The 10,663-nt window shown below is 43.0% G+C and overlaps 2 protein-coding genes across 2 annotated transcripts in view; one reads left to right on the top strand and one right to left on the bottom strand.

Moving 5' to 3' along the window:
- Window positions 1-806: 806 nt before the first annotated feature.
- On the top strand, window positions 807-2,511 carry LOC308365966 (E3 ubiquitin-protein ligase TRIM39-like; the record flags this gene model as incomplete). Its single annotated transcript, XM_080839601.1, has 2 exons — window positions 807-840; window positions 1,961-2,511. The coding sequence occupies 2 exons, from the start codon at window positions 807-809 to the stop codon at window positions 2,509-2,511; spliced, it is 585 nt and encodes a 194-aa protein (XP_080695727.1).
- Window positions 2,512-6,579: 4,068 nt separating this feature from the next.
- Window positions 6,580-10,663, bottom strand: part of tspearb (thrombospondin-type laminin G domain and EAR repeats b) — a gene marked incomplete at its 3' end in the record, with an annotated part of 12,492 nt that continues 8,408 nt past the window's right edge. The window contains exons 9-13 of the mRNA XM_080839600.1: window positions 10,263-10,452; window positions 8,413-8,645; window positions 7,561-7,736; window positions 6,996-7,097; window positions 6,580-6,733 (exon numbers count right to left, since the gene is read on the bottom strand). Of these exons, the coding sequence (XP_080695726.1) occupies window positions 6,580-6,733; window positions 6,996-7,097; window positions 7,561-7,736; window positions 8,413-8,645; window positions 10,263-10,452 (855 nt within the window). The remainder of the gene's footprint in view (window positions 6,734-6,995; window positions 7,098-7,560; window positions 7,737-8,412; window positions 8,646-10,262; window positions 10,453-10,663) is intronic.

The following is a 10,663-nucleotide window of genomic DNA, read 5'->3' as shown; positions in this document are numbered from 1 at the left end:
ACAATGATTTCAGCATTGCCCATGGTGGGTTAAATGACTGTTAAAGACATGTTGAGGTGAGTTCAACAAGTTTCATTTCATGTGCATATTATTCATGCCGGCTAGTTGCCAGGGCTGCTTGAAAACAACAAGCTCCTTAGACTTGTTTAAAGTTGTAATGGCATACAAATAAAAGCAGTTAACATAAAGATATTATGCTTTTATAACTTTTAGGGACCACAACAGAAATACGTAAGCCTAGGGAGGGGAATACCTCCCTGAAATGACTTTTTGCAGGTTGTGATGTCTGAGAAAAGGCCTGTTTAGTAAGCAGGGTTTGATGGCCGCATTCCTAAACTTATAAAATGCAATTCAATGTGGAAAGTAATCCAAGTATTCGGAATACGTTTCTCAGATTAGTTAATGTAACGGAATACGTTACAGATAAAAGGATATAGATTTATCCTAATTATCAGAGACTCAGTCAAGTGAATATGGAATGTCAAATTTAGGTTTAATCAATACGGTGATGATCATCAGAGGACAGAGAGACGAGAAGTTTTTATTTAAATGGTCTTAAAAAGGTCTTAAAAAGACTTGAATTTGACTTGAAGAAACCTGTAGGAACCCTGATGAAGTGAAGGACCATGTTTACTGCATTGTCTACAGACCTGTTAGCTCTGTAGGCAAACTGCAGGGGGTCCAGGAGAGGGTCAGTGATGTCTTTGAGGTGGAACAGCACAAGGCGCTTAAATTACTTTATCACCACAGAGGTCAGGGCGACGGGTCTGTAATCATTGAGTCCAGTGATCTTAGTTTTTTGGGGGATGGGGATGATGGTGGAGGTCTTGAAGCAGGCTGGTACGTGGCATGTCTCCAGTGAGGTGAGCAGCTGTGGAAAGGTTCAGGCCTTTGTTGTGGTGGGGGAGGTGCAGTTGATGGGCTGGAGATGATGGGTGGTGTTGTCACAGGGGATGGTGTCAGGACTGTCCCAGGACAGTAAGTGGAATGGGGGGCTCTAGGCTTACAATTTGCATTCTGTCTGAGCCCTTTCCAGACAGAAGCAGAGTCACTGGCTCAGAACTGGTGTTGGAGTTTCTCAGAGTTTAGCTTCTCTCACCTCCTTTCTTAACCTGTCTCTGCCTCCACTCCTGAACGCCTCTTCCTTCTCCAACCTTTACTTTCTGAGTTTAGCTGTGAACCAGGGTTTGTCCTTGTTATAACTCACCCTGGTGCGTGATGGAACACAGCTCTTACACATACAAGTTCAAGTTCAAGTTTACACGCACACAAACACACACACACACACACAAACACACACACGCACACACACACACACACACACACACACACACACACACACACACACACACACACACAGAAACACATTTACACAAACACACAAACACATACACATAATGGCTCACACACACATACATTATGCACACAGACACACACACACACACAGACACACACACACACACACACACACACACACACACACACACACACACACACACACAGAAACACATTTACACAAACACACAAACACATACACATAATTGCTCACACACACACACACACACACACAGACACACACACACACACGCACACACCCACACACATCTCCCCTAATAGAGCTCATAGCGTCTCTGCTTCTTCTCTCATAAGGCCAGCAGGCACATGAACACACGCACACACACACACACACACACGCACACACACTTACAATGAATTTTTTGAAAGCACACCAATTATATTACTAATGAATATTAGGCTAGAACATGAATGTGCCTGACTTCTGAAATAAGCCACACCCACTTCTGGCCTTCTATCTGAATCCAGATGCAAAGACAGGTCATTTTGATGGTTTAACAGATACAGATACAGATACAGATAATGACCTTTAGTTTGTATATGTGTATGTATCTCTTTTTGTGTGCTCTTTCCACCTAAACCATTTGTGTTTCTCACTCTGCAGCTCCTGTGACTCTGGATCCCAACACTGCACAGCCATGTCTCATCCTGTCTGAGGATCTGACCAGTGTGAGACTCAGTGATGAGAGACAGCAGCTTCCTGATAGCCCAGAGAGATTTGATCATTATGCCAATGTCCTGGGCTCTGAGGGCTTTAACTCAGGGACTCACTGCTGGGATGTGGAGGTTGGGGAGAACACAGACTGGCAGGTGGGTGTGATAACAGAGTCTCTCCAGAGGAAGGGAGACTATACCTCCATGAGTGGACAGTGGTTTGTGTATTATTATGATGGTGAATATAGAGCATGGTCTCCACCACAGCCCCCCACTCTCCTCACAGTGAAGCAGAAACTCCAGAGGATCAGAGTGAAGCTGGACTGGGACAGAGGAAAGCTGACATTCTCTGACCCTTATAATAACACACATCTACACACTCTCACACACACTTTCACTGAGAGAGTGTTGCCATTCTTTAATGTTGTCTGTAAACTCTCTCCTCTGAGGATGTTACCAGTGAAGGCTTCAGTGAAAGTAGAGCAGCACAGCAAGAGATGATGTCACTCCCTTTTGCCAGGTTAATAATGACTTTAAAATAGGATAGATATAAATAGAATAGAAAAGCCTTTATTGTCATTGTATTTGCATTCAGTGAAATTTTCATGCTATTAAAATGTTTTCATGCATTATGATTTCTGATGACCTGTTCTGTGACTACTGCCTTAAGAATATCCATTCAGGTAGATGAAGAATCACATGATCTGAAGTGTGTAAAAATATTCCAGACAGAAATATTATATGAATAATATTATAATTTTTCTTGATTATATATGGAAAGAAGAATCTGAAGTGGTAGGCCTACCGCCATAATCCATGGGTTGTGTGGAGAGTAGTTTAATTCATCATGATTTTTTAAAGGGAATAATATTCTACTTTATTTTCCAAACAGTAACTGAAGTTGGTGAATATAGCCATAGTTTACTAACAAGCTTTTGAATAACTGAGGTCCCACCTGAAACAGTGGAGCAGCTCAGCTTCAGCTTCATTAGTCTGATCAGACTCTGAGGTCCTGAAACAGTGGAGCAGCTCAGCTTCAGCTTCATTAGTCTGATCAGACTCTGAGGTCCTGAAACAGTGGAGCAGCTCAGCTTCAGCTTCATTAGTCTGATCAGACTCTGAGGTCCTGAAACAGTGGAGCAGCTCAGCTTCAGCTTCATTAGTCTGATCAGACTCTGAGGTCCTGAAACAGTGGAGCAGCTCAGCTTCAGCTTCAGGACTGTTTGAGAACAAATAAAAGCTGTTTAGATGGGTTTGTGGGTTTTGATTGTTTCCTTCTTTTTTATCTTGAATGATGCGCCTTGAGACAATTGTATTGTTTTTGCGCTGTACAAAAATAAAATTGAATTGAATTGGAAAGGCCAATATTGTCTTTCGTGTTTTATGTCATCTGCTTAGAGCTGTGGCTAATAGACACTGATGCTGACAAACGGGATCCTGTGGCAAAACTCTTCAACATAATCTCCTTTAATCTTCATCCAGCATAACCCCACTGTCCTCATCCAGCATAACCCCACTGTCCTCATCCAGCATAACCCCACTGACCTCATCCAGCATAACCCCACTGACCTCATCCAGCATAACCCCACTGATCTCATCCAGCATAACCCCACTGTCAAAAAGTAGCAACTTCCTGCATACTGATGCTTTCCAAAGCTCCTGATCAGAAAATAATGTCCTCAGGTAATCAAAAGATGAGTTCTGAGTAAGGAGTTCAGCCAGGTGTTTATTTGTTGTGGTTTCATCATGGAGAATTGTGCAAGAAAGGCTTTAGTCTGGGTATTTATCCAGCACATCAGGTTTAGTGCTGAATGCCACCAGTGTCCCCTACTGGCAGGTGCAGAGTAGTGCTTGCAGGTATGACCTTGGAAATGAAAGAATTAACCCACGCAGGACTGCTGATAAACTGAAGAGACATGAAGCTATTTACTGAAAGAGAAATGGTAACTGGCTTTTATTCTTTCTTATCTATATCAATCATTAAATCATCATCAAAGGTTTTATTGATAATTTAATGACTGCAAACCGAAAGAAATTTTAATGTAAAATATATTTGTATTACACATTGTAAAAAACAACAATCTAAAAAATGAATAACTTCAGAGTCAATGATAATAAATTCTTTTATAAAACAGTGACACTATGTGAAGTAGCTTATGCTAGGTTAAGGACATATGTCAAAGGTCAAAGTGAAGGTCAAAGGTCAAAACAATGTACAAGTGCATGACATCACAAACGTTTCAAATATGAAAAAAAAAATACATATTCACAGATGATTTACTTTTTGACCTTAGCTAGCAGAACATCAACGTAGCTTAAAAAAAATAAAAAACATAATTTGTTCTCGATTGAATAGCTTGAATGTGAGATGCTACAACATGACTTTGTACAGTACACAGCTGCCAAAGCAGAGCACCTAGAAGATGGATACTGCACGTGCACATCAGGAAATGATTTACAAAATGAATATAAAATACGTAACTACAAAAAGGTGTATTCACAAAGTGCACTAGAGTTTAACATTGTGGTGATTATATTTACAGACATGATTTACAGATATTTATAAAATGTCCTTTCTATTAATTTTACAGAGTGATAATAAGTGTTTCAAACTAACAAGTCCTTTACTAAAAATATTGGCCTTACGTGTCATTCATATTTTATTTTATTCCGTTAACTGACACAGTCTGTATTTGGGTCACACAATTGTTCTGCTCTTAAACTGGCCCTAAGTCTGTAGGTCTGGGGCCGTATTCACAAAGAATCTTAGGGCTAAAAGTAGGTCATAAGTGGCGAATTTAGGAGAAACTCCTAAAAATAATGGGCGTGTCAGTCTTAAATGTAGGACTCCTAATTTTTTTTACTAAGAGCAATTCACAAAATATTTTATCCCTAAAAGTAGCACCTAAGTCTAGGACAGCTTAAAACTCCTCATGAGGACTCCTAAATCACTAAGACCTATTCACAAAATATCGTAAGATGGCTGCAGCCGACTTGGAATTGATAAAAGACATTGCTTTAACCGTGAAGGTATTAATATTGTCGTAGAATTAGCGCGGGATGCAATGACGCCTTTAAACAAAGATGTGTCCCGAAGTAAAATGTTTGGAAACATAAAGATAACCTATTTGGCTTCGGGAAAACGCAAATGATGACACTGGGAATCATCAGTCAGCCGTTTAATTCATCAAACTATCAACGCACTGTAGACCCCACATCATCCAACAGTTTATCCAGTTGCCTTTGGACAATCGCCAATTACACAAGATCAAAGTAAATTCCATGGCGATCGCAGGAATGTCCAGTGACGGGACACACATTACAATAATTCGTCCACCGTGGCCTGGATGTACCGATGACTCGTGCATTTCAACGCAGAGCGGTCGCAGGTTTTTGAGAACTTACCAGCTGGATATCCCGCTGGGGTGACAGTGGCTATTGGTCCTGGGACCAGTAGGCTTTCGCCTAGGCTACGGTTCACGTTTGTTTCGCTTTGATCAATTAAGATTGGAGGGCTTGAAGGGCCGTATGTGCTGATATTTGAAGTGGTCAAGGGCTGGAAATATAATATCCTAACAGTTTGCTGGGTGCTTCAATTATTACTGCCTTGATTACATGCAATTGCCATATTTTATATTGATCGCTTTATATTTCTCTTAACGTGCTAAGTGTCATTCCCGTTGGATGCACAAACTTGTCATCATGCGTGTGCATTCTGCTAACTGCACTGTCCATAACTATTTAATATGACTTAATTTGAAGCCTAGGTTATTCTCTTATTTTCAGTCGATATAGTGGGATTGTTAGAGAGACGTCACGAATGAGTTTTTAATGAGAGAGCCTGTCAACAACCAATTACCGTCCTCACCCCTTCTAAACTCGTGCATGAGAAGCGACGTCATCCATAGCAACGGAGTTTTTATCTTAAGCTTAGGAGTTGGTATTATCCTTAGTATGAGTAGGTCTCAGAGCCGTTGTGAATCACTTTTAAGAAATTACTCCTACGTAAAAGGTTTTAGGGCGAGTTAGGAGCACTCCTAGTGGTAAGATAAAAGGCTTTGTGAATACGGCCCCTGGTCTTTAGTAGGTCTTGAGCCTGTCAGTCTGGTCTTTAGTAGGTCTTGAGCCTGTCAGTGTCAGTCTGGTGTTTAGTAGGTCTTGAGTCTGTCAGTCTGGTGTTCAGTAGGTCTTGAGCCTGTCAGTCTGGTCTTTAGTAGGTCTTGAGCCTGTCAGTGTCAGTCTGGTGTTTAGTAGGTCTTGAGTCTGTCAGTCTGGTGTTCAGTAGGTCTTGAGCCTGACAGTCTGGTCTTTAGTAGGTCTTGAGCATGTCAGTCTGGTCTTCAGTAGGTCTTGAGCCTGTCAGTCTGGTCTTCAGTAGGTCTTGAGCCTGTCAGTCTGGTCTTCAGTAGGTCTTGAGCCTGTCAGTGTCAGTCTGGTGTTTAGTAGGTCTTGAGTCTGTCAGTCTGGTGTTCAGTAGGTCTTGAGCCTGTCAGTCTGGTGTTCAGTAGGTCTTGAGCCTGTCAGTGTCAGTCTGGTCTTTAGTAGGTCTCTAGCCTGTCAGTCTGGTGTTTAGTAGGTCTTGAGCCTGAAGACTTTGGAGAGCACTGAGGTGGCGCTGGAGTAGATGAGGAAGGAGCCTTCACTGGTGTGGAAGAACTCCCAGTCTCTGCAGCCCACAGTCAGCAGCTCATGAGCAGAGACAAACCCCTCAGAGCCCTGCCACCTGAGGAGAACACACACACACACACACACACACACACACACACACACACACACACACACACACACACACACACATAAACACACACACACACAAAGACACACACACACACACACACACACATGCATTCAAACACACACACACACACACACATTGGAACCATAAGGTGTGAAATGTAGCCCATTCATTCATGTAGAACTGAGGAGAGAGTTCAGGGTCAACACACATATATCAGGTCTACTGTGCAGGCAGTACCACCACTGACCTGTAGATGACGCTCTTGAGGGAGTAGGATGTGCCGTTGTAGGAGTTGGCCACCACCAGGAAGCTCTGGGTCCCCACTGTGAAGAACTCCCAGTCCACTGCCCTGCACACCATACAACATACTGAATCAACATGCTAGTGGAGTGTGTGTTTGTGTGTTTGTGTTTTTTTGTGTGTGTGTGTGTGTGTGTGTGTGTGTGTGTGTGTGTGTGTGTGTGTGTGTGTGTGTTTGTGCCTGTGTGTGTGTATTTGTACTGTACATGTATGTGCGTGTGTCTTTGTTTGTGTGGTGTGTGTGTGTGTGTGTGTGTGTGTGTGTGTGTGTGTGTGTGTGTGTGTGTGTGTGTGTTTGTGTGTGTGCGTGCGTGCGTGCGTGCGTGCGTGCGTGCGTGCGTGCATGTGTGCGTTCATACGTGTGTGTGTGCGTGCATGCATGTGTGCGTGCATGCGTGTGTGCGTGTGTGCGTGCGTGCGTGCAATGTGTGTGTGTGTAAGTCACTCACGTGTGTGTGTGTGTCTGTGTGTATGTGTGTTAGTGTGTGTGTGTGTTTGTGTAACACACTCACGTGTGTGTGAGTATGTCCTGGAACCTGATGAAAGTCTGCAGCTCCATGTTGAGCTCGTAGATGGTGGAGTTGATGGAGTACTGGCTCGACCCGTGTGTGTGCAGCTCCCCATTGGCCACCGCCAGGAAGACCCGCCCACCAATCTCAAACATCTCCCAGTCTGTCGCCCCAGACGTCTGAGAACCCCAACACCATAACACCATGAATATGAAACCCCCAATCTCAAACATCTCCCAGTCTGTCGCCCCAGACGTCTGAGAACCCCAACACCATAACACCATGAATATGAACCCCCCAATCTCAAACATCTCCCAGTCTGAGAACCCCAACACCATAACAGTGGAACATGAAAACCCCCCAATCTCAAACATCTCCCAGTCTGTCACCCCAGACGTCTGAGAACCCCAACATCATAACACCATGAATATGAACCCCCCAATCTCAAACATCTCCCAGTCTGAGAACCCCAACACCATAACAGTGGAACATGAAAACCCCCCAATCTCAAACATCTCCCAGTCTGAGAACCCCAGACGTCTGAGAACCCCAACACCATAACAGAGGAACATGAACCCCCCAATCTCAAACATCTCCCAGTCTGAGAACCCCAGACGTCTGAGAACCCCAACACCATAACAGAGGAACATGAACCCCCCAATCTCAAACATCTCCCAGTCTGAGAACCCCAACACCATATCAGTGGAACATGAACCTCTTCCTCTTCCTGACTATTTAATTGTGGCTAGATGTGTAAGACAGATAAATAGGCCTGAATGTAGATGACATGTAGAAGAGGCTGAACTCACAGTGATGTCCTGAAAGTAGATGACACGTAGAAGAGGCTGAACTCACAGTGATGTCCTGGAAGTGCTGAAACTGTCCTGCCACCCACACGTAGATGGTGGAGTTGAGGCGCGTGGTCACCCCATCAAAGGTGTTGGCCACGGCCAGGAAGTGGTAGGGGCCCACGCTGAAGGCCTCCCAGTCGTACGCCCCTGACGTCAGAAGGGTCTGGTTCACCTCAAACAGCTTGGTTCCTGGGTTCCACTTGTAGATGACGCTGTGTATGTTGTGGTTGTTGTCATCTGAAATACACAGGCTCAGATTGAGAGGAGGGAAGATTTACACTGTTACACTAAGGGAAGGTTTATACTGTTACACTAAGGGAGGGTTTGCACTGTTACACTAAGGAAAGGAAGTGGTTACACTAAGGAAAGGAGGCGGTTACACTGTTACACTAAGGCAGTGGCGGTCCGTCAGGGCCTTCAAGGCCTTCTCTGCTGGCCTAAACATCATCAGAAAATAAATGTAATAAAATAAATTTAATTTTAATATTTTCTTTTCATAAATATGTATTAAATGATTCCCCATAGTCCATTATCTTCATTTCATGCTTCCAGCGTTGTTCATTTATGTTAGAGCTTTCATCCAATCATATTTCCGCTATCATGTGTTGCCACGCTCCTTGAAATCTTCCCAGAGAACAGAAATCTTCCCTGAGGCCTTCAGAATTCACATTGAAGGCCCGTGTACATCTGATTGGCTATCACAACTTGCTGTTTCAGTTCATTTAAGTTGAATGAACTGAAACAGACAGTTGTGACAACCAATCAGATTTCGAGTTGGCGACACTGGGCCTTCTAGAAGGCCCGGAAAATGTCTTTCCTCGCGTTGAACGTGACACGTAAACGTCCTTTGATTGGATACTGAGGCAGACCGGTGCAGTGCTTCAGTGCTCAGTTTAGCTGGCTAAAACAACGTACATCGGTTTCAATGCTTATTCTTCTAGTTGTTTCAATTGGTAAGACTAAATATAATTACATTAACCAACTCAAATAAATTAGTTTACACAAACTTGATAATTCCAGTTTTTGATACAATTACAACGCCATTTTCAAGACGGAACTTTCAAGAAAAACTGGATATCGTGAGGATGGGAAGTTTAATGAAACTGCTTTGCAGGTGGGACAATGCGATGTTACTTGTTAAACTTGTTAAACCTCACATTGAGTCACATAGGCTACTTTTGGTGGACTTAATAAAACTTTGTAGACTAATCCCTGAAAATCGCCTTTTATTTTTAAGTTGTGACAGTAATATCCAAGCGATCATATAACTTAGAGTTTACTACTCTTAATGTATTGTTAATACGGGTGTATTGATTTGAAATGCTCCGGAAATATTAATAAAGTCTGTTGTACTTGACTATGTTAAGGTGCTGCAATGCTCACTTATACTGCCTTTCTGTATAAAATATACTGGTTCGAGAGCCATGGCGTCATAATGATGGTATTAGGAGGTGGATTCACTCAGTTTAACATCGTGTAGGACATCGCTGAAGGCCTAGTCGTGAAATGCACGGACCGCCACTGCACTAAGGAAAGGAGGTGTTTACACTGTTTCACTAAGGGAAGGTTTATACTGTTACACTAAGGGAAGGTTTACACTATATACAGTATATATATGTCCTTGTATCTCTCTCTCTCTCTCTATCATTGTATCTCTATCATTCTCTCTCTCTGTCTCTCTCCTTCCCACTCTCTCTATACTGTATATACTGTATGTTTCCCCACAAAATAAACAACAGACTATTGGCACAATAGCAAGATATTCATCCTGTACAGTCATGTTGTTTTTCAGTGAAAAGTTTCATTAAAAATGAACAATCCTTATTGGATAGTGTGTTTGACTGACAGCTCTACCTCTCCTGTGATTGGCCACAGCGAGGAAGGCCTCTCCCTGTATGCTGAAGGCCTCCCAGTCTTGGGCAGTGTGGGTCTGCAGGCGCTGGTAGTGGAAGAACTTCTGCTTCCTCTGACTCCACTTATAGATGACGGAGTACTCCTCCCCTCCCCCCTCACTGCTAGCAGAGTTAGCCACCACCAGGAAGCTCTGCAATGAGCAGAATGGCAAAGGAAGTGGTTAAACTCTCCACAAACACATACACACACACACACACACACACACACACACACACAGCCAATAAAATCAGGAGGACACCCACAAAAGACACACACATGCAGTACCTTCAATGAAAGACAAATTTTGGTTACTGAAATGTGTTCTCATATGAAAATTATTTTGATGATATAATAATGTTTTG

This window comes from Sprattus sprattus, assembly GCF_963457725.1.
Source record: "Sprattus sprattus genome assembly, chromosome: 5".
NCBI lineage: Eukaryota > Metazoa > Chordata > Actinopteri > Clupeiformes > Clupeidae > Sprattus > Sprattus sprattus.
Note: the sequence above shows the minus strand (reverse complement) of the source record. Positions and strands in the feature narration are given on the sequence as shown.